General features: G+C 47.7%; 1 protein-coding gene across 2 annotated transcripts in view; it reads right to left on the bottom strand.

Annotated features, from left to right (window-relative positions):
• Nucleotides 1–24,098, bottom strand: part of KIF5B (kinesin family member 5B) — a 1,711,571-nt gene that overhangs the window by 1,305,187 nt on the left and 382,286 nt on the right. For both annotated transcript variants that reach the window (XM_069648059.1, XM_069648058.1), the window contains exon 4: nt 6,035–6,139. In XM_069648059.1, the coding sequence (XP_069504160.1) occupies nt 6,035–6,139 (105 nt within the window). The remainder of the gene's footprint in view (nt 1–6,034; nt 6,140–24,098) is intronic.

The following is a 24,098-nucleotide window of genomic DNA, read 5'->3' as shown; positions in this document are numbered from 1 at the left end:
CTACAACAGAAAAAAACTCGGAGGATCGTCCTATCACCAGGCTCCCAAAACCTGGAATGACCTACCTAAGAATATACGGAATACAACAAACCACCTAGCATTTAGGAAACTCCTCAAATCATGGCTCTTCAAAGCGTAACCACAGCGGAGATGCACCAGAATGCCCAGACATTAAAACAATGACGACAATAACTCCAACCTCGACCACTCTCAAATTGGACAAACACTCAAACCAAATAACCAACCACTCGACAGAGCATAAGACATCATGGAAAATAGCCACAAAGGATGGCTGCAGAGACTGACCACACACCTAGACCCAGACGAAAGCCCCAAGTAACTCTCGCACTTGTACGTACTAGACGAACATATCCAGACCGGCAGACGCATCTGGATAGACGTTGGCCTGCGTCGCATCTGGATAGGATCGATTGAAGGACAACATGCCCACGCCCAGAAAACGTGAATGCTAACATGTGCCACACCTAGAATTGAGAACACCAGCCTGCGTGGCGCTCAGATGGAGTTGTGAGTGTTAGCATGCCCACACCTGGACGGGTCTCTAGACACTAGCCTGCGCCGCATCTGGAAGGGGTGTGAGGGTTGGCATGACCACTCCTGGATGGAGTCCTAATCATTGGCCGGCACCGCGTCTAGATGGGAATATGAAGGGTCAACAGGCGTCACACTCAGACTGAACTACAAATGTTAGCATGATAAAGGTCAGGTAACCCACTAACCAATATAAGCTCGAACTCTGCATACTTATCTAACGCAAAAACTCACACAACCATCTCTCGCACATCAAGCCGCACGCACTTCACAACACTGCAACAACATATAAGCCGGAACAGCACACGCGGACTGACTCCGATCCTATACCCGCACCAAAGCTCAGCACCCGGTGTATACGGAGTTGAAGCTGCCAACAGAACACCACTCCTCTCACTATCCTACTCCCTTCTTCACCTTACTAACCCATCCCACCTTTATCGTTTACAGATCCGCCTGAGCGCTTGGGGACCAATTCCGTTGGTGACAGTGCACGGTACAAATACCTTTAACATTTAACTTTTAGAGTGGACAGGGGCATGCTCTTCACGCAGCTTTTTTAAGGGGGTCGGGGCCACCGTCTCACATTTTTTTAGCATTGAAGCCCTAAAGGCCTCCCATTTCTTTGGGTAATCATGCTTCGAAGGACAAGAAATTAACTTCTGTCGGGTGAGGAAGACGAGGACGAAGATCTATGATGTTGCTTTTTTGATTTTTTCAATGACGAGGAAGAGGACTTTCTCAAGCAACTTTTTGACCTCGATCGCCTAGACTCATGATGAGATTTAGATCTCGATTCTCTCAAGTCTTTTAGCAGACTTGAAGGACTCTTCCCCCACCGGTAGCTTACCTTGGCTTTCCTTAAGAGCCTTGTTGGACATCGCCTGACACGACCCGCACTAGACAGTTGCGGCGAAGATCCGTAATGGACATTTTTCTTCCACATTTCAGACACTTTTTAAAACCCGTCTTGGGTGTTGTCGGGGTTGAGGAAGAAGACATTTCTCAAAGAGAAAAATTGACGCACCGTTTTTGATACACGAAGCAGAAGCTCGGAAAAATGGAACTGAAGCAACAGGCGCGGCTTGAGCCATTTATACGACGGATGACGTTGGCGCTCGACGGCGGCCTTCGAGGGACCAAGCTAGGCGGCCTCGAGCACAGCGCCCTCTGGAGAAAAAACTTCCGAAAGAAGCAGCAAGCTGACAAATATATCTAAGATGAGGAATACGTGGGAGGACACCATCCATTCGAAAGACATCTTCAATGAAGAAAACACACGAGGCGCGCCGTCTCTCAGGAAGTTAACACGTTCACGGAAAAAACAGAACTGAGGCTACAGGCTCTGTTAGTCACATTTATAACATCCTGTGACGCTGTGCTCGACGGAGGCCCTCGAGGGACATGGACCCGACGCCATCGACGCAGGACACCCTCTGCTGAAAAAGTTTCCGAAGTGCACAGCTGTGGACATTACATGTCAGAGATGTGGAATGCGTTGGAGGACACAATCCATTCTAAAGGTCATTTTCACATGTGTGTTCAAAAATCAGACCTGTGGACCCATGTAGGTATGTTGGGCAGGGATAGAAGAGTGGAGGGAATAGGAAGAACCACAAGGCGATCCCTGAGGAAGTCTATGTGCTCTTGAGTTACAAGAAACCGTTTCAAGCTCATGAAAAGGTACGAGTAAATGAAATCTGGCCAAACGCTTTAATTGATTCAGGCAGCCGAAAGACTGCAGTATGATCAGACCTGGTGCGTCCAAATAGTGTATACTTGGACAAGGCAGTAAAAATCACTTGCATCCATGGAGATGCAGAAGTATACCACAAGGTCTCTTTACAGATCAGCAGAGACCCAACAGCTCTGAATGTAGCGGTCTGACCCGGACTACCTGAGGAGGTAACAAAGTGAAAGATTTCCAACCTTCCCTGACCTCCTTCAACAGAATCCCAAATAAAAAAAGCCAGAGACGTAGTCCCCTGTCATCCAGGGAGGAATTCCCAGAGGATGACAACGAACCGTCATGAGTTTGTGGAAAATATATCTTTACCAGAATGGCCACCTCAGTAGAGGGGAGCTCCAAACAAACAGGAGTATGTGACGAATCCAGGGAATTCGTCACATCTCTCCATGGGGGAGCCACTCCACTTTGGGACTGGGGAGGTGAGCCTGCTACGCTTAACACCCCTTACAGGGCAGGGCAAGCAGCATCTCACTGGGATGGCCTCCCCTTAGGACACAAGAAATCCCCAAATAAAGGATTTTCCACACTTCCCTTGAACTCTGGCTCCGAAGTAGCTGTTGGATATATGGGGATTGGGTTGTGTCAAAATGTGCAAGGCCCCTTAAAGGCAAGTGGCTTGATTTCTGACTGTGTTATTGGACCCCATACGTGAAGAGCAGAACCATTGGTGTCTTATCTCTTGTACTAGGGAAGAGAAGGAAACTTGAACCAAGTTAGGAATAGAGAGCAGGCCTGAGGTTGAGAGAAACGTGTGCAAGAACACAGCGGAAGAGACGCCTCCCTTCACTGAGGAGCATGGAAGAAGGACCACGCAGAGAACTTAGTGGGCAAAGGAAATCTGGAGCCCACAGAACTCTGCGGAGTCCAGGAAAACAGAACAGAAACACAGAGCGCCCGAACGGAGGGCGAAGCAAACTATTGCTGCAGTCGCACATCGGCACCTAGCAGTTCTGACGCTAAAACTGCCGGACACAGGCAGGAGGAACCAACGCAGAAGACCTCAAGGATGTCAAGAGTCACAGTTTTGCAGCGACCAGAGAAGCTGCTTCCCCGATGATTGCAGCAGAAGAGGTACAAGCCAAACGAAAGAAGTGGGATGAGGGCGGTGAGGTGCCAGAATAGTCTACGAGGAGCCGACTTTGAGAATATCCCATGAGGGGGTGAATGCCACCAGCGAAATATAAGGCCTGGAGAGGCGAACAGCCCACCAGGGGCTGACCCACAGAATAACCTACAAGGGAGTGAACGTAAACAGAGAAACAAAAAGGTCTGGATGGACAAAGAGCAAACGAGGGGCTGAACCACCAAATGCCTCACGAGGAGGTACACGCCATACATTATTCAGAAAGCCTGATGGGCCAGACAGCCCACGCCGGACTGAAGGGCCTAATAATCCAGAGATGATAAAAAGCAGCAGCAAGAATAGGCAAGCCCACAGAGAACAATACAAACTATAAACCATGGTGCTACCGAACCAGGAATATGTTTGGGAAACCAATCACTCCTAGCGGGAGCTGAATCTTGTGAACTTAAAGGAACATTTAGAACTTTGAACTGTATCAACAGATCAGTGCCTCAGGAAAAGAGAATCAAAAGATACAATTGGGTGGCGGTCAGGGACCAGTCACCAGGATCCATCTATAGTGGGAGCCCACTTAGGCAGAGTTTGTGTTATTTAGATTAGTGGTAGGGAGAGCATATGATAGAATAGGTTGGACCGAAGCCAGAATTTTTGAGACACACCCTGATGAGAATTTGTTTCATGTTTTCTTTTGAAGATTAGGGAACATTATCACCATCGTAGTTTGTAGGGATCAAAGAGGTAGTATTTTTCCTTTAGTAAACCTCTAAGTTGAACCATGTCCTTTGCTCTGTCTCCTATTTCTGACTTGCTGCTGTCCTCATCTGTGCCTGTGTGTATTCCTTTGTACAGAGAATTTCTGTCCCTTCCTTTGTCTCGTTTTACCTGTAGTCTATGGTAGATTTAATGTAACAGTGGGTGATTGCTAGTCCCACAGAAGACATCCACTGTATGTTCTGGCTGGTCCCACATAGGCGTTGTCTCATGTAAGTACACTCCTTGTGTATCCCTTAGTGTCTTGACACAGAAGCCACTTCTTTTGCCCTTTTCCTATGGGCTTGCAGGGTGACAATCTGTTAGAGGAACTTGCTTTGAGGCATTGAGCTTTCCTTATATCTGTGGGCAGTTTCACGTCCAACCTGTGTACACACCTAGTGAGATTTGACATTGTTTTTCCAGTATATGGTTCCCATCGTACTTGTTCACCATTGCGGTCAGCCTTTCTTCCTGTTCCATTGTTCTTTTTTATCTTGGCTGTTCTCCCTTCTTGTTCACCCTCCTGCTGTATGCACTTGCCTGTCCCTTTACATTAGCAGTTCCCAAAGCTACAGTATTTTGCCTGAGCTAATCTTGACAGCCAGTTACATTCAATCACCACTCGGAAAATAGTGGGAACATGGGCTCTTGAAAGTCCCAGGCAAAGATTAAACATTTTGTTCCAGTTGGCGGGATGGTTAAATTGCTTTAGGATCAGGTCCATCAATCCACGCTTGAAGGCATACAGTGTTGCAAAGTGACTAGTGGCCAGGTATGAATGGACAGAATAATGGTAAAAGATTCAACTAATGAAGAGGGACCCCATTTTTTCGGTCAGCGTCAGAGTGCCATGCTGTTTCAAAATGGGCACTGCGATAAATAACTCTTGAAGGACAATTGTGCAGTAATTATGATTCTGGTTTCAGTTGCTTTAAGACCAAAACCAGAGTACGAAAGGGCAACTTGGATGCATTTAAAAGTGCTGCAAACAGGCAGGAGGCATAACTACCGTTCAGTACTAAGACCTAAAGTACTTTCATTATGCTGGATCATCTCATAGGACAGAATCCAGTGTTTTTCAAAATCAACACTTCTGGTTGATACCCTGTGCGTAGCCACACAATCCCATAAAATTAGCCTGTGTGTGGGGCATACAATTGAACGCCCCAACCAGCGGCTCATGTTGGCCAAATAGGCATCTTAGGGTCAATGCTGATGCATTAGTCTTAGGAAAGTCTTTCAAATGCAAATGTGTCTCTGGAAACAGGACTGCGGCCTGTGTGACGATAGGTATACTTAAATGCGGTGTATGCACAACAGTCTTTGTTACCCTCTTGAAGGATGGATTCCTTTCTCTCAAGGCACATGATCGGAGTGATCCATCTGCAAGGAAATTTCATGTAGATCACATTTGTATGGGATGTGTAGGCTCCTGGTGACAGTATACTTCTTACAAACTAAACACTGGAGATCTGTGGTATACGTTTGAAGCAACAGGGTCTGGGACATGCGACATACAAGGACAATACAATCAAAAGAGCTGGTAAAAGAGAGTGATATTCATAGGTTAGTGAAATCTATGCAAACTACAGATTCAATATTGCAATCAGGAACCCATATCAATTGAATGAAGGCTGGGGGGTGAAATTGTAGTAAATGCTATTTATAATGTCACTGCAAGGGGGTCTCGAGTCTTTGTCTTGACCACCAAATCAAGTATTGCTGGATTGTTGCATTTCAGCTAAACTGCAATGCATGATCCAGAAGAAATACCTCACAAATCTAACAGAGTTTTCAAAGTAGCATTTTGCAGTCACTGAAAAAAGTCAAGGTGTTCTTTCTGAGTAAACAATTCCGATACACATCTCTCCCATTCAATACTGATAAATACATACCTTAATATGGAATTCTAAATTTTCATCCATAGAATAAATATAATTAAAAATGTCTTGCACTATCCTTGGAATAATTCCCATCCCATCTGGATCATGTAGTTTGCCCTATTTTAAAAAAGAAAAAATAATGTAACAATAAACCAACATTAAAAAAACATTTTCTTAACATTTTCCAACTACACACCCAGCGGGAATAAAGATTTCAGCAATTTAAACAAGTTTCAAATAAAATTTCTTTTTATATAGCAAGAGATTTCACAAGCCTGTAATATTACATCTAGTAAAGCGGGTACTTATGCAAGTCCTCTAGCTATAGCCAGTTTCAACTGCTTTAGGAGTCACAAACTGAACATGGCGATAAGCAAGTAAATGCATCTAATCAAGATCACGTCCTAGAGAAATTATAATTCTGTTACCATATCTAAAATCGTTTTGTCTCATTCAAATACCCCTTCATGCTTGGGAGAGCATTCTTAACAGTCAAAAACAGCGACGATCTAAAGCACTGGTGGATGACCATTTTAATACCAACATGCTGACCTACACAAATGTGTGGAATTTCTGGTGGCCAACCAATTTGTCAAACTGACTGAAACCATGTAAATGTATGCATGGCTGGCATCCTTGCAAACAATCAGAATTACCTTTATGCCAATGTGTGGCTTTGAGATTAAGGAGCCTTTGGTGATTCTCGTATGCTGAACCCAAATGCCTAATTCTTAAGAGAGTCATAAGACAATCAACATGACATTTTCTATAATTTTTAAGTGCCGACTTCCTCTTTTAAGTGTTGACTTCCTCTTTGAAGCGTTTTACCTAAGCTGCATTTTAATTAGCCTAGGATGACTTGCACTAAGTAGCTGGATTTATTATTTTTGATTTCAGAAATAAGGTAGACCTTTTGGCATTTTTTGCACGCTCCATTACTTTTCACGTTTACTTAACTTTTGTTTTTTACATTTCATATAATGGATCCCATCAAGAAGAGACAGATCATCACAGGTGGTGTCGACAGAATAAATGGGCTGGTTGAGAACCTCTCTCTGTAAAAAGGAGACTAGTTCCTAAAGAATGTAGTGATGCAGGTTATGGCTCAAGCAGCTTTGTCGGCCTAAGTGCAGGTGTTGGTGATGAGACTGTTTTAATATTTGTAATGCGCGCCAGTCCCGGGGGTATCAGGGCGCAATAGGCATCAAGAGGGTTGTTCAGCTTAGGTTACAATGCTGTACAGTATCATACATTTATATACAGTCAGTATTGATAAGGGCAGTTTGTAAAGGATAGGCATGAAAATGGTTGGTTACACAATAAAAACACCAAAGACAATAGGTAGTACATACAATGTGTACAGAAGGAGCTAAAATTCCAGTGTGTATATATTGGGAGGTTAGATGTCATTCTCCTTGATCCAGCGGATGACGTGAGATCTAAAGCGTGGGTAGGGTAGGTCAGCCCTCAGGGGTGGGGGAGGGGAGGGAGTTCCAAGATTGACCAGCTTTAACCGGGAAGCTGCTCCTGCCAGTGTTCGTGCGTTTAAACCTGGGCACTGTAAGAAGGTTGGCGTTAGTAGTTCTTGTGGGTCGGTTGGCGAATTGTTCCGTAAATCTGTCTATTTAGGGGCAACTTGGTGAAGGCATTTGTGTGTGTGGGACACTGTTTTGAGAAAGATATTATCATTTGTAGATAGCCAATTGTTAGATCTTCTGTGGTCAGAAATATGGGCTTTCTTGGGAATGCATAGGGCTGCTCTTAAGGCATTGTTTTGCAAAATCTGGATCTTATTGGTAAAGTATTTATTGCTCCCTAGGTATAGGGTATTACAATAATCTAATTTGACAGAACAAGGGCTCTTGCCAAGGTAATGCAGTTGTTAGGGGAAAGGAAGGGCTTAGCTGCTCTAATTAGTTTGCAGGTGTAGCTGTTGATGAGGCCATGGCGTTGATTTGCTTTTTAAAACGTAGCGTAGAGTCTAAATAGAAGCCAAGGGTTTTGACTTCCTTGGCTTCTGTGATGTTATTATCATCAATTATGAAGTTGGAGTAATTCTGGCCTAATTTGTTGCGATTCGCAGGGGTGCCCAGGATGAGGAGTTCCATCTTGTCATCATTCAGGCATAGACTGAGAGGCCATCCATGCCTGGATGATTAGGTACACTCTACTCACAAAGGCCAAATCCTTGTAGTCTCCTGTCAACAGGATGAGGATCCGAGTATCATCGGCATAGTTAGTGTAGGTGATACCCAGGTCGTCTAGATCATCAAAAAGGGGCTTTGTGAAAATGCTATATAGAGTGGGGATCACGCATGATCCCTGTGGCACCGCACAGGTGATCGGTATGGGGTCAGCTGCTGCTATGGGGGAGAAGACAGGCATTGTTCTACTGTCCAAAAAGGATTAGATCCATCCTATCGCTTCTTGTGAGAAATGGGCGGCGGAATCCAAGTAGTTGCATAGGATCTTATGGTCTACTAGGTTGTACGCCGCTCAGAGACTGTGTGCCAGGAAACAAACACAAACGGGAGCCAGAAGGTAATGGACATTTCCTGTAATAGAGGACAGAGAGCAGCAGGTATGCAGTGGCTTCTCATTGAACATTACACCTACACCTCTGGAACTACCACAGGGAACACCAGCAGAGAGAGAGAGTGTGTGAGTGTGAGTGTGAGGTGTGTCCAGTTCTTGTGCACTACTGTGAATAGGGCAATGTGTAGAAATCTGCAGACACATGCTGCCATATTCTATCCCAGGGTCTGGTCGCTCAACAAATGCCATCCTACAATATGAGCCAGCACGAGACATTTTCTGGCAAATGGGAATTGTGGGTCTGGTATGTGAGAAGACAATCAGATAGAGGCTTCAGGCAAAGTTGAGAAGTGTAGGACCAACCTTTCTATCTGAATTCTGAGGAACTCTGTGTCAATCTTTAACCAAGTCATAGATAGGCATTTTGACAGCCTCAGTCGCCTTTTTCCTTCAGTTAGGCTGCCCCATCCCAAATGGGAACTCAACAACAGCTAAAGGCCGTCTGCCACAAAACCTTTCAGCCAAAAGCCTTTTCAGACATCTAACTTGTCTTTTGGAAAGGGACTTTATGAGAAGTCAATAAAGGCTCTGAAGCATCCAAGTCGACAATTGCAAAATAGGTAGTATCTTGCATCATAAGTGCAATGTGTTACAGAAGTTACATCAACCTAAAGATCTGCATGCTCATCTGGTGAGGGCCAAGGTGGTATCTGTTGCTTTTCAAAGGCACGTCCCTTGGGGCTTAATCGCAAAGGCTGCTACGTTGGCCCCTCCATTAGCCTTCTGCAAAACACTCTTTTCTGGACTCTAATTCAAGGCTTAATGCCCAATTTGGACAAGTGGTACTGAGGAACATATTCAGTTAAACAAATTAAGCTAGGACCTTCCACCCGTGGGTAGATGTACGCTTGTGAATCTCCCAATATGGGGAAAAGGGGGATGCAGGAGTAAAGAAAAGTTACTCGCAAGGTTCAAAATTAAGATTCGATGAACATGAGCTAAAACCAGCTCCTGGGTATCGGGTAATACCCAGTAGGCAGAAGATACCAATGGGGAACCAGGAGCGAGTCCCGGCACACCACAAATCGAACTTCCACATGTGAGGCACACTTTCACTATTTGCCCATAATGTATTTAAATGTGGCCTAGATTAATAGCAAGCCATACAGTTAATACCTAAAACTCACAACAAAACTAGGGCATCATTAATACATCATTCATAAATCTACTCAAAGCGGCAACTAGCGACAGGGTATCGCCCCACATTAGGCGAGACCAGAAAAAAGCCTTTGAAAAGACTTGCTTTAAGCTCTCCACTTCTTTACAAAGGCTTTTTCCCTCAATTTGCCCAAGGCCTGGCAGTCCATGACCCAATGTTTAAGGGATTACACAACATCTGGCAGCATTCAAAACTATTAACCTAATTTCCATCTGTATTCCAATTCATAATTCTTTCCGTTGAATGGAACTGATTCAGCCTAAATCGTAGGTATATCGTACGAATCTTGCTGCAGTGAAAGCATTTAAGATATGATGATAGTTGTCGCTTTTTGCATGGAAACATAGCATACTCAGAGTAGGAGGAATAGGAGGAGGTAAGCGCCTCTAGAGTACTCCTCCAAACCTCTCTGAATAATTTCCGCATCACAACATCAGGGTATTTTCATTAGTTCCTCTTCAGAGGAATCGATGGAATTCAATAACAGACATTTTAGCCATAAGCGGATTTACAGAGGTTTCCTTAATCATTCTGCATATGTCCATATACAGGGAATTTGTGGTCGCTATCTGACATTTTGCATAATTCGACAGATGTCGCCACTGAAACCAGGCTTTTAAAGACATTAAGTCCAATTTGTGCCGAATAATTCCATTTGGATCAGAAAGAGCAAGCCACATAACCTTTTTCCAGATGGAACCTTGCACTGAGTCCAGATATGTGCATTTTAGGCCTTGGGCCCTATCTAGACCATATAGCAAGATGGGTTCAATCTTGAGACGGTAATACTTTAATATAGTAGCAACAGAAAATCAGCAGAGTTTCCCATAAAGGAGTTTCATGTAGGATATAAGGGGACAAAGCCTCTTCTTCACCGACATCTTCCACATTACTATAGAGGCCGTATTCGATAGATTATAACCCAAGTATCTCATGCTGGAAACTCCACGGATTGATCCACCAGAGACCATTTAATACGTTTTCTTTTAGTAGCAGCTGAAAAAATCACCACCTTTGATTTCATACCATTGGCCTGCAAGTCATTCCTTAAGGTGTACAAATGGAATAAGTTCAATTTCCGTTGCAGGCCAACTGGAGTTCTATCAAAAAGGATGATGTTGTCAGCAAAAGACAGTCAGTGTAGCATCAAGTGTTCAAGCCGAACTGGAAAGGTGTCACCACCCTGCCGCAATAACACATAGATAGGTATTAAAAAGGGTGGGGGCGAGGATACAGCCCTGTTTTAGACCTACTTTGACAGGGATCTAGCTTGTCATTGACCCCTCTTGGTTGAGCCAAATCCTCACCTTAGAGTTCTTGTGGAGGAGAGCCATCAGTTGAAACAGATTAAGGAAGACATTACAGTTGAGTAACTTTCTCCACAGTAAAGAACGATGGACACAGTCAAAGGCTGACGACATGTCCAGCGAAGCCATATATATATATATATATATATATGTCCTTGTTTAACAGTTTAAAGGAGATGGGCCAAAATGGTAGCATTTAATGTAGTACCTATATTCTTCCTAAAACCCACTTGGCAGGGTGATAAAATGGAATGCTCTCTCAGGATCCTAGTCAGATCTCTGAGTAGCAAGAGTGAGAAGACCTTGCTTACTGCATCTATCAACGCAATAGGCCTAAAGTTACTTGGATCCGATGCATCCCCTTTTGTAAATAGGAATAGTGGTCGATCAGGACCATGAAGGTGGTTACACATGGGTCCTAAAGATTTTATCAAAGTGGACTTTCCAAATATAGGACCATAAAACAGGATCTTTCTTCAACACGTGGGCGGGTGTGGGGAAAGTCCACCAGGGCCAGATGCTCTAGAGGGTTTTCATGTCAAAAACAAATCAATAAACAACTTATGAAATTTTAACAAATTAAAAAGAATGAAAAAAATACTGAATTACAGAAATACAGAAACCTGTTTCCCCATGCTAAAAACCCAACCCAAACTCCTCCCCACCAGATCTAACCCTTTACCCTGCATACATTTTCTTTAAAAAATGCAGTATTATTTTCTATTTGTTATAATTGTAATTTGTTATTTATTTTTAGTTCCCATTTACTGTATACCCTGTAGAGGATTTAAGCATACCTATGGCCCAGACCAAGTCCTCCAGATCCCATATACACACCCTTGCTTCCCAGGGACCATTCAGGGGGGGTCCACCTGGGCTTCAAGATGGCCCAGTGATCTGAATTTCCAGGTATAATAATTGACCCTTCTTTAATCAGAAATACAGTCACCCCTTGCAGGGACCACCCGGACAGATATGTTAAGTATCTTAAGATCTCCTGATTGTCATTCAAATATGTTTCATACTTTAAAGATTTTACAAAGTTTCTATGGTGCTGAAGAATAGCCTTTTTCTTTGTCAAATAATCTTCCATATGTAGGTATTTGGATTTTAGAATATTCATCTTCTTACGTTTCTCCACTTTCAAGGCCTTAATTCTCAAATCAAAACAACGTAAGATGCCTTAGCAGAAAGAGTGCTCTCGACTGACGCCATTTTAACTCAGTCTGTGATAATAGAGTCAAGTGAATCATCACTCTGTGAGCCTCTAGTAACCCGCAAGTTCTCTCATACATGGCATCCATACACTTTTTGTATCTCCTAAAATCCCACCTGCAGGTTAGACCCTTTCTGTCTGGTACAACCTGGAAAGAGAGCTATAGGTGGTATGCTTAGTTACAGACAGATGTAATGTAAAATAGATGAACAAATGGTCTTCTACTTTAGGATCAAAGACATCAAGGTACCCCCCCACTGTTCACAACAAAGTGATCCAACCATGAGGATGTAGACACTCTATGCCACGTAAACACAGCCCCCAGTTCCAATGTATACTTCACCAACTTTAGCAGTTCCCAACCTGTCAAACAATCCCAATTAGCACCTCTCCATATGTTCATCTGAGAATGTAAAGGAATGCATGCGTTGTTGAATTTGTGTCCTTCAGCGCAGTTCACGTTAAAGTTCCCCCTACAATTATCGAGCGATCGCATTCGTGCATAAGGCACGACTCAAGAACATCTTGCAAAGTAGACTGACAGTGCTCCAAGGTATCCAATGCAGGGTTCCAGTAAACATTAACAAGAATTTCTTGGCCGGAATCGGGGACCTTCACTTGAAATGCATAGCAAATGTCAGATTCCCAATTCAGGGAGATATCAATAGCGATCACCAAGCCCCCACTTTGGCCCCAAACACCGCCCTGTGTGACTGGGAGGACATGCACTAACCCATCAGATTAATATGCCCCCTTGACATAGTTTCTTGACAAAAGAGAATATTAGAGCTTTTCACCTAAGGAACAAGTTACTTACCTGTAACTGTTGTTCTCCAGCATGGGTCTGGCATGGATTCACATGCTCATGAATATTCCCCGTCGTCAGGCTGGGAATCCTCGGTAAAGAAAAAACCAGTATCAGTTTCGTTTCTGATCTGTCTTTCGTAGTAATAACCAATCACTGGTTTCTGCGTCATACTGACCACAGCCAATGACTGCCCTCTACCTAAGCACCGCCTCTGGCAGCCATCTTCAGATTTGGAAGCACGTGAAGTGGCAGTATGACCAAGTGAAGAGCCGCAGAGGGGTAGGCGGGAGGGTTCGCATGTGAATCCATGCCAGACCCATGCTGGAGAACAACAGTTACAGGTAAGTAACTTGTTCCTTCTCCAGCATGGGGTCTGGCATGGATTCACATGCTCATGAATGAAGAATACATAGCAGTACACACATGCACAACCACGGGAGGTGGCAAAGGCTCAACATTAAGCATTACATGAAACTCAACATTAAGCACCTTACCTCCTCACCAGGCTCACCTCAGGCGAACAGGTTGCGCAGCACTGCTTGGCCGACCCTGGACTCCTCCCTGGAATCCCGGTCGACGCAGTAGAATTTCGTGAAGGTGTGCGTCGACCTCCACGTAGCAGCCCTGCATATGTCCAGCAGGGGCACACCAGATAGGAACGCTGTGGTAGCTGCGATCGCTCTGGTGGAGTGGGCTCTCGGACGGCCAGGCAGCGGTCGGTTTGCCAACCGGTGACAGTACATGATACAGCCGGAGAGCCATCTGGAAATGGAAGCCTTCGAGAGAGCCTTCCCCTGATTGACAGGTCCAAAGTTCACAAAGAGTGGTGACGTCTTCCGAAAACACTTCGTGCGGTCTACGTAGAACTTCAGCGCTCTAGCCACATCCAGCGAGTGCAAAGTCCTCTCAGCCGGCGACGAAGGCGACGGGAAGAACACAGGCAACACCAAGGGTTCGTTGAGATGGAAGTCCGACGGTACCTTGGGCATGAAGGAGGGGTGCGTCCTGAGCACTACCCTCGTGTCGTGAAAAGTCAAGTATGGGGCCTTGCATGAAAGGGCCTGGATCTCTCCCACCCGTCGTGCGGAGGTGATGGCCACAAGAAACGCTGTTTTCCACGACAGAAACTTCAACGGGGCCGAGTGCAGAGGCTCAAACGGAGGTCCCATGAGCTTGGTCAGCACCACGTTGAGCTCCCACGCCGGGGCCGGAGCCTTCACCGGCGGGAACGATCTGAACAGTCCCTTCATGAACTCTTTCACCAGACGATGAGACCACAAGGACGTCCGGCCCGTGGTTCTGGTGTATCGGGAGATCGCAGCAAGATGAATCTTGATGGACGCGTGTGCCAGTCCAGCTTTGGCCAGCGTCAGCAGGTACGGCAGTACTTGGGGAGCCGTAATCCGTAGAGGGTTAATCTTCTGTGCGTGGCACCAGACAGAGAACCTCTTCCATTTGTGTCCGTAGCATTTAAGAGTCGAGGACGCCCTGGCCTTTGCAAGAACCTCTCTGCAGTCGGCCGGTATGTCGTATCCTCCAAACTCTAGCGCTGCAGGAGCCAGGCCTGCAAGTTCAGCGATTTCGGGTCGTGGTGGAGGATGGCGCCTCCTTCCCTGGAGAGTAGATCCGCGTCCACCGGCAGCTTGATTGGCGGGGACGCTGACAAGTCCAGAAGGTCCGGGAACCATATCTGCCTCGGCCACGCAGGTGCGACGAGGATCATCCTGCACCGTGACCTCTTGAGCTGGTTGACGAGCCGGATTAGCAGCGGCAAAGGAGGGAACGCGTAGAGGAACAGGCCCTCCCAGGGGAACGAGAAAGCATCGCCCATGCTCCTCGCCTGGGGAAACCTGCTGGCGAACCTCAGGCACTTGGAGTTAGTCGCCGTCGCGAACAGGTCGATCTGGGGTGTGCCCCACCGTCGGAAGAGGTGATCCACTAGATCCTGCCGTAGCTCCCACTCGTGGCACGAGCGCAGCTCCCTGCTGAGCGAGTCGCCAATGGTGTTTTTTATCCCTGTGAAGATCCTCACCACCTTGCCCTTGAGGGACGGAAGGAAGGACCTGAGGGCCCAAAACACTGCACGGAGCTCCAGGACGTTGATATGTAGGGATTTCTCCGTCGGGAGCCAAAGGCCTCTTGCGTGCAGATTTTCGGTGTGCGCTCCCCACCCTTCCAGGGAGGCATCCGTGGTCACTGTCTCCTGGTGGGCTGGGGTCTGGAAGTCCATGCCCGCCGTCAGATGCGCGCGGGTGCCCCACCACCGGATCGCTCGTCGGAAACTCTCGTCGAGTGTGATCCTTTCCTCGAAGCTGCCCGTCGTTTGGATCCAGCGCGCGTCCAGGAACTCCTGCAACGGGCGCATCCGGAGCCTGCACATGGGAATGAGGTAGATGCAGGAAGACATCATTCCGAGGAGGGACTTGATGGACCTCACCTTGGCCGCGTCGGCCACCAACATCCGCTGCACCTTGCCCAGGATGGTCCTGGTCCTCTCCTCCGACGGGGAGGCCAGAAGGGACACTGTGTTGAGCCTCGCTCCCAGAAACAGAGCGTCTTGCGCGGGTACCAGGTGGGATTTGGCGTAGTTCACGGAGAATCCCAAGTCCGTGAGAAGTTGGACGGTCCTTGCCGTGTGAACCACGGCGAGCTCCCTCGTCTTGGCTCGGATGAGCCAGTCGTCCAGGTAGGGGTAGACGTGGATCCCTTCGCGGCGCAGCTGCGCCGCCACCGGTGCGAGGCACTTGGTGAACACCCTGGGTGCCGACCATAGTCCGAAGGGGAGGGCTTTGAACTGGTAATGACGCCCTTGGACCACAAACCTGAGGAATTTTCGGTGCCCCTTTAGGATGGGAATATGGAAGTAGGCATCCTCCAAATCCAACGACGACAGGAAGTCTCCTTCCTCCAGCTGACCCAGGACGTGCTGGAGGGTGACCATCCGGAACTTTTACGCCTTGATGAACTTGTTCAGACGTCGCAGGTCCAGGATGGGGCGCCATCCCCCCGTCTTCTTCTTCACGAGGAAGTATCTCGAGTAAACTCCGGAGCCCCGAAGCCTCTTTGGGACGAGTTCGATGGCGCCCTTCCTGAGCATCGCCTTTACCTCCAGGTGAAGTTGAGGGACGTGAAGTTCTTTCCTGGCCACGGGGGGGACGCGCGGACACCTTCTTTGAAACTCGAGCGCGTGGCCCCGGGCCAAGGCGTCCAGCACCCAACGGTCGGTGGAGATGGACTCCCACACGCTGACGAAGCTCGCCAGCCGGCCTCCCACCGGGGTGCTTCGGTGGGGGCCCGACCCCACGGCCGGTTCAATCCTGCTTCGACGAGGCTTTGCCGCCTTGACCTCCTTGGCGACGACGGCGGGGTCCGCCAGACTTGCCTTGTCCTCTGTAGGCCTCCTGAGACGACGAGCGGGCCGCTTGACGGTAGGTGGAGAAACCGCCGCCGGAACCTTTGGAGGCGCCCTTGCCTCCGCTGCTCCGAAAGGGCGTCCGTCGTTGTTGCAGAACTCCAAGGGCCCGGGCGTTCTCGGTGTCCGCTTTAATGGCCTGAAGGGAATCGTCCACTGTTTTCCCAAACAGGTTGTTCCCATCGAAGGGTATGTCCAGGACTCTGGTCTGAACGTCTTGACGGAAGTCCGTAGCCTTGAGCCATCCACGCCGCCTAAGGCAAACGCCGTTGCCCAACTGGCGGAACCCAGTGTCGGCGATGTCCGTCGCAACGGTAATGGCGTGGTCCGAAGCCACCTCACCTTCCTGCAGGATCTCCAGGGCCTCTGCCCTCTTGTCGTCCGGCAAGAAGTGCAGCAGGGGAGCCAGTTTGTACCAGAGCTCCCTGTCGTAGCGGGCCACAATAGCCAAGGCGTTGGCCGCTTTAATCGTCGTCGCTGCAGACGAGATGACTCTGCGTCCCATAGCGTCCAATTTCTTTCCCTCGCCGTCCGGTGGGGAAGTCGATGTGGAGGCCGCACCCCCACGCGCTTTTTTCCTGGCCGGCGCGGAGACGACGGAGTCCGGGGTAGGCTGCGCCCGGAGGCACAGGGGGGCCGTGTCCGGGACCCGGTACTTTTTCTCGTACCGGTCTCTTCTAGCTGGCGTCGTGGAAGGGTTCTTGAGGAGGGTGAGGCCCTCATCCCAAATGTCGTCCAATAGAGGCACTGCGAGGACCGTCTTCCTCTTGGCCTCGCGCCGCTGATAAAGGAAACCTTCCTTCTTCTTCTCCTCGGGGCAGAGTTGGAAAAGCTCGGATGCCCTGGTGATCATGGAGTGGAACGATCCAATCTCGTCGGGCGGAGAAGCCCTGGTGGGAGGCGACGACGGTACATCCTTGTCGTATACCTCGTCGTCCGTACCCGTCGCTGCCGTGTCAGTCCCCGTATCATCCCCTCGGGTGGACGGGGAGGAGGGCTGGAAGGGGCGCAACGGCTGAAAAGGAGGCGGAGGGTGGATCCTTCTTTTCTTAGTAGGGGGAACACCAGAAGGTCCCGGTTCTGGGTCCCCCGACGGGAGAGGTTCCGTCGGCAACGGTAGTCTCGTCCTTATCTCTGAGCATAAGGACTGTATAGCCAACAAAATGGCCGCCGAGTTGTCTCGTGGCACTGGCAGAGGGGAATCCGACGGGCGATCAGGGGCCCCGTCGGTACCCTCGACGATGTCGTCGTCACCTGCGTCGGGATCCATCCCGACGGGCCGGTCTTCTTCCACGCCGAGGCCGTGGCTTAAGACCTCGACCAGCTCCTCCTCCGAGGTTGAGGCCGAATCTACGACGACACCCTGCCCCCCCTTTTTCTTCCCCACGGGGGATTTCACGGGGGTCCTATCGATGGGCACAAAAGAGGACTCCCTCCGAGGTGGCAGGGAGACTCTGAGCCCCGAGGTCGCCACCACTGGTGTAGCCTCCACAGGCTGAGCCAGGGCCGCCGCGACAGTTTCGATAGAGGGCCTGGCCGGATGGATTAAGGCCTTCACCACCTTAGGTGCGCTCACCGCCTTATCCTTGAGGGGGGGGACACTGCCTCGCTCCCCCTCCGCCTTCGAGCTCGACCGGGGCCTCTCCAGGAGCCTCGCCGGGTGCTCGGCCTTCCTCTTACCCGACCCAGAGCCTTGGCTCGTGGTTGATGGTGCCGGGGAGGGTGCGCCCAGCCTGGCGCCCGTAGAGCCCGACCGTTCGGCGCTCCCGGTGCCAGCGGACTCGCGGTGCTTGGCCTTATGTTGGACCCCCGTCGCCGGGGCGTCCTCAAAGGTCTTAGAAGACCGATCGGATTTCTTCCTCTTCTTCTCGCCGGACGGGCTCTTCCCTTCCAGCCAGTTGGCGAGACGTTGATGGCCGTCCTTCATGGTCCGCTCCGACATGTTGCCGCAAAACGCACAGTCCTCCTCCACGTGCGTCTTGTCCTCATGCAGGCAGTAAAGACAAAAAGAGTGTTCGTCCTCCTTGAAGACGTTCTGCAGCTGGCATCCAGGGCAGACCGTGAACAGCTTTCCGGGCGTCGAGCTTCCCTTCTCCTGGGCCATGACCGGGCCTGAAAACTTCTGGAGTCCTCCAAAAGCGTAGCTCGACGAAATCTTCACCCTTGAGGGGCGCAGACGAATCCGACACGGGTCCCCGTTGATCGGATGGTGAGTCGGTGGAGCTTGAGGCTCTTTTGACCGAAAAAACGAAGTTTTTGAGAAAAAACGTGAAAAAAATAGCACTAACGCTCGAGAGCAATAGCACGAGGATCCCAACACATGAACGTGCGGTAAAAATCTGAAGATGGCTGCCAGAGGCGGTGCTTAGGTAGAGGGCAGTCATTGGCTGTGGTCAGTATGACGCAGAGACCAGTGATTGGTTATTACTACGAAAGACAGATCAGAAACGAAACTGATTTTTTCTTTACCGAGGATTCCCAGCCTGACGACGGGGAATATTCATGAGCATGTGAATCCATGCCAGACACCATGCTGGAGAATTACAACTGTTCCAAACCTTAAGTTATTTAAACCGTACACATTCCATGATAATACCTTTATTTGTTGCTGGTTAGGGTTGATTCAAACCTTGTTTAAGGGCGGCAAAAGTTTAAGGCCGATTCCAACCAGGACCAGTCCTGACCTTCCTTTAACAGGAAACTAGTGGTCTATCCTCTCCACCAGGTACATTCATACCAACTGTTAGGCAGAAACCTGTGCAGTTCCCTCTGGGACCACTACAGGTGTTTGGCAGTAAACCCACTTGGTAGCAGTCTGTACCACACAGATTCACTTGGTAGCTGTGGCTGAGCAGTCAGACTTCCCTCAAGAAAGGTTAGGCAGTATACAGAGTATTCACAATAGGTCAAAAGAACACAGTAGAACAAGTAAACACTGACCAGAGCTTGGTGTAAAACAGATATAATTATTTATTTAAAACCACATCTAGGAAAACACACAGGCACTAATGTTAAGCAGTTCAAAAACACGGTCACTAAAAGATATACACCCCCTTAGAAGAATATTAGACAAGTCATAAGTAAAGCCCCACTTATTTTCAGACAGCGGTGAGCGCTTAACGCAGATGGCACTCTAATAATTTGTTTTAAAAGGGAGAGAAAAGCAGAGTATAATTTGAAACAGATCCCAACACTTTCACAAGAACACAACAAGAGAGGAAGGCAAGTAAAACCGTGATGTTAGAGTTCAGAAGGCCGGATCCACTTTAAGAGGATCAAAACGAAATGTGTCCAAGGTCACACGGTTGAAGTGCACAAAAGTCTTGCAAAGGTTCAGAAAGAGTTGGACCAAAAGAATGGGGCCAGTTAGAGGGTCAAGGCGGCCAGCCCAGTCCAGAAGGTTAAGGGGTTATTATTACCTTGTAGCAATCTTTAGAAAGGGAGGCCTGGTGGACACGGTACCTTAAAGTGGTGAGAATACTACAGCAGGGGCAGTTGTTCCTGGCAGCGGATGCAAGTCAGTGCTTCGTCCGGGGGAAGAGAGGATCTCGTCGGGGAGGAAGACAGGAGTCCGTTGCACTGCCAGGGAAGAAACCAGCCGCGGAGTTCTCAGGTAAAAGGAGCGGTCCTTTTATTCGCGGTCCATGGTATGTGGCTATCCGGTTGTCGGGGTGCTTGGCATGGGCAATTCGACCACAAGACGTCCTGGTATGCGAGAAAAAGAGGGTAAACTGGTTGTGGCCACTAGGCAGGGGAAGAAGCCTCTCCAGCCGGGAGATCTTCTCTGTCGTCGGGAAGTGGTGAGTCGGATCCGCAGGGCTCCTCCGGTGGTGTCGTCGTGGCAGGTCGGCTCAGCTTCTCCCTCGTCGGATTCTCAGGTCCTGTGGCGACTTCTGAAGTTCCAGTCCCCAAAGCCCTGCTTTTATGCAGCACACCCCCATTCACTCAGCCTAGCTGTCAATCAAACATGCTAAGTGGTGGGCCGGCCGGCTCACCATTCGGGCCAATCACACAAGAGTACGACTTGAGTTACCAAGGTAACTCAGTCCAGTGTGCCTAAACCCCCCTCCGACCCCCCCTGTGGTACCCAGACAGAGTGGCACCACTTTTGGAGGCTTCTGTGGAGAAGCCCGCCAAAAAGTGGAACAAAGGGCTCGACTTGGGTTGGAGTCACAGAAGAGAACACAAACGCCATTTTAGAATCGAGTCCTGGCAAAAAATACCAACCGGCGAATTAATATTAAATAAATAAACCAGCGGTATGTTTGAGGCTATGAGAATTAAATAATTAAAGTTGGTAGTCTCGAACAATGGGAAAATCCCATAGGGATATATTCGCGGTCGAATATAAAAAGTAGTATCCACTGCCACCAGCCAAAACTCGATCAGGGGGGACGGAGACGTGCCCCCTCGACTAACAGACCCCGGGGCAATCGGATTGCCCCGACCAGTACGTCCACAATATGATGGTTTGTACTGGTTTCTGTTCATAATTTGGGACTAGTAAAGCCAATGGTGACTTTACATGCCCTGGGAGACAGTAGTCAGTCCCGGGGTATGGAGTCTATGGTGGGGTGTCACTATGACACCCCTGTGTCACTGCACGGAGGGTGCTGTGTAACACACATAGTAAAAACATATGAGACCCTATGGAGTAAAGGACCCCATAGCCCATAAAACACTAACAGTCAAAGGAACACCATAAATCATGTCCAAGAGGGGGAGAAAAAGAGTCTCACTCTTGGCCGGAGAAAAAAACAAACTCCAGGAATCCAGCAAAGCTGCTGGGGGACTCACTAGGTTAGGAAATTCAGCCTAAAGAGAGAATTCTCCCCAACACCAACCCTGTTCAAGTCTACCGCCTTAGTAGGCGCTTGCACAGACAGTTAAACCCTTGAGTCTTCCCGAGACGAAAGACCAACTAGTTACACCAATATTTTTAAGGTTTGCCCCTTGTTCCTAACCATATCATATTTATTTTTTATTTTTATGGTTTTTTAAAATTTTTTGAAATTAATATTCGTTCTTCTTTGTACATCCCCCACTATTGTAATCCCATTGTGATACTATACTTATTTTAAAGACTTTTTGTGTATCATAGAAAAATGTACTATATCTCATCCACAGAGCTCCATCTTCCCTAGGGGTCCTGATGAAGGCAGTGTTATTTATCTCCTGCCGAAACATTCTGTTTACAATACCGTGACATTAAGTACACCAGCAGGGTTCGATATCAATACTGGGGACATATATCTGGGATGTGTATTTGGTCTATACAATGGTTTTTATATTCTTGCTATGCAGCACTGGCATATAAATAATCTGATCTATTAGATAGATAGGGTCAGTAGTACAGGAGTTTACTGTCTTTTCTCAAATTGTATTGACCCAATTGTGCCAGTAGTCTGTGTGCTTGCTAATTTCCATCGTCACCTATCGACCAGTTTTGGGATTTGTTCCCTTTTGTTCTGACATTCCGTTTACGAATTTGTAACAAATGATAGGATTGTATATAACTCTTTGATAAATGTGAAATGTTAGATCTGGGGCATAGGTAACGAGTGAATTTATGAATTTTGTATTCATTTTATCCTTCTATAGGTGTTTGTTTTACCTGTAGAATTATAAACCGGTTTAATAAGTGTTTTATGGTCAATGTTGTAGGACCCATGGGCCTACTTAATAAATTATGAATAATTGTTTAAATACATTTGTGTGCTGTTTTTGAGGCCAATTAGAAGCCCATCAAGCGTGGCCTGTTTAAGTAAAAACCAGTTTATTGAATCCTCTAAGTGGTTCATTTGGGGGACTCCCCTTTGTGTGTCAAGATTGCTTCTCATTTGTCTCCTGTATGCCTTTTGAGTTTTTCCCCGTTTTGTGTAATAAAAGTCTATCGCCTTAGTTGGCGCTTGCACAGACAGTTAAACCCTTGAGTGTTCCCGAAACGAAAGACCAACTAGATACACCAATATCTAAAGGTTTGCCCGTTGTTCCCAAACCGTATCAGCAAAAATCTGAGGAGAAATGTGAGACCATTCTATTATTGCCCAAAAGAAGTGAAAATAGATCTATGTCCTCTGAATTCAGGGATCACAAAGAAGGGATTTTTTGGGACTATTTCCAAAACTTTCAAACCATTCAATCGCATCCCCCCATGTATACCTGTGTTGGTCTCCCATCCCAATATTTAGATAGAGTGCTGGCTGAATTGATCCCCTAACGCACTCTTCAGGGATTCAGCAGTCAGCACCTGAGCGGGGCAAGCAAGGGACGGCACCTGAGTGAGTGTTGGTGCAGTCAAATCAATAATGGAATCCCTGTCAGGCCCATTCCTGTCCCATCACTCTGTTCTGGACCACATGGTGCATGAGTCTGTACATGTGAGGATTTTGACTTGGGTGTTGTCAAAAAAGTAATTTTCGACTGTTTGCCCAGAACCAAATTGGCAATAGATCTATCTGGGACCGAAGCCTCTCCCTCATTCACAACTCCCACTCTCCTGTTCGCATAGACCCCTGCAGTTTACTCCACCATTATAAAAGGATCAGTACCCATCTCAGTGGTCTTAGGTCATGGATTCTCTTTGTGGTACAATTTTATTTAGTACCCCATGGCACGGGACAGTCCCAGCAGTAGGGAACCTGTCCCCACCTAACTAGGTTGGCTGGGTATTTAAGACCACAATGGTGTCACCTGTTGGAAGCTTCCTTATGAATTTTAATGAGGAGCTGTGGGAAGAATGCTTAGCAGGTGGCTGGTTCTAGGTTTTTTTTTCCTGGCCATATGATTTTTGGGCAAAGGAATAAAGGCTGCCGTATAGGACAGATCTTTAGCTGATACATTTTCAGCCTCACAGTTATTAGAAAGCATACTGGCATTAAACAAAAGGGTAGAAACACTCAAGCGAGTAACACAGAACAGCAAATCAGACGGCGTATTAGAGTTACGCTCGTGTATTAAGGGCACATTCGCCCTTCCACCCTCATATTCACACTCACCTGGCCCCCACTTATAAGTGATTTTATATTCCTGTCCAAAAGCCCCAGTTTTTCACCATTTGCCACAACAGTTTCATTTATATTGTCATAAAGTCCCAGAATGGATTGCAAAACTAAGTGCAGCGCGTAAATTGACTCAGCCCACAAACAGTCAGCGTCAGCGGGTGGAAAATTCAAGTTGGCCATATTGGGGTTGCTCAGTGTCCAGTAATCTCCTTTCGCCATAGTCTATCAGAAGGGTCTTGAGTACCCAATACGTGTTCCAATCCTATGGTTAGAGAGGGACATCTACCACATGCAATAGGGAAAGGGATCTGGCCATTTGTGGAATTTCAATGTTTTTACAAAGTTTCAAAAAGGATGCATCCAGAATGACCGAATCATCCAAGCTCGGAATGTGTCCCGCCTGAATTTTATTTGCAAGTTGAAGTAAAAGGTGGTTGTTCATTCGACTGTAGTTGAGTTCTCCTGTTAAGATTGCCAACATTGTTTAAAGAATCAACACCAGTATCTTCTGAACGAGGAACCTGGGCATATGTCGTGGTACTTGTTGGTACAGTTGTGGGGACAGGAGTGATTTC

The sequence above is a fragment of the Ambystoma mexicanum genome, chromosome 2q (assembly GCF_040938575.1).
Source record: "Ambystoma mexicanum isolate Mex_15411 chromosome 2q, UKY_AmexF1_1, whole genome shotgun sequence".
NCBI classification, from domain to species: domain Eukaryota; kingdom Metazoa; phylum Chordata; class Amphibia; order Caudata; family Ambystomatidae; genus Ambystoma; species Ambystoma mexicanum.
The sequence above is the reverse complement of the archived record's forward strand: the minus strand, read 5'-3'. Positions and strand labels throughout refer to the sequence as shown.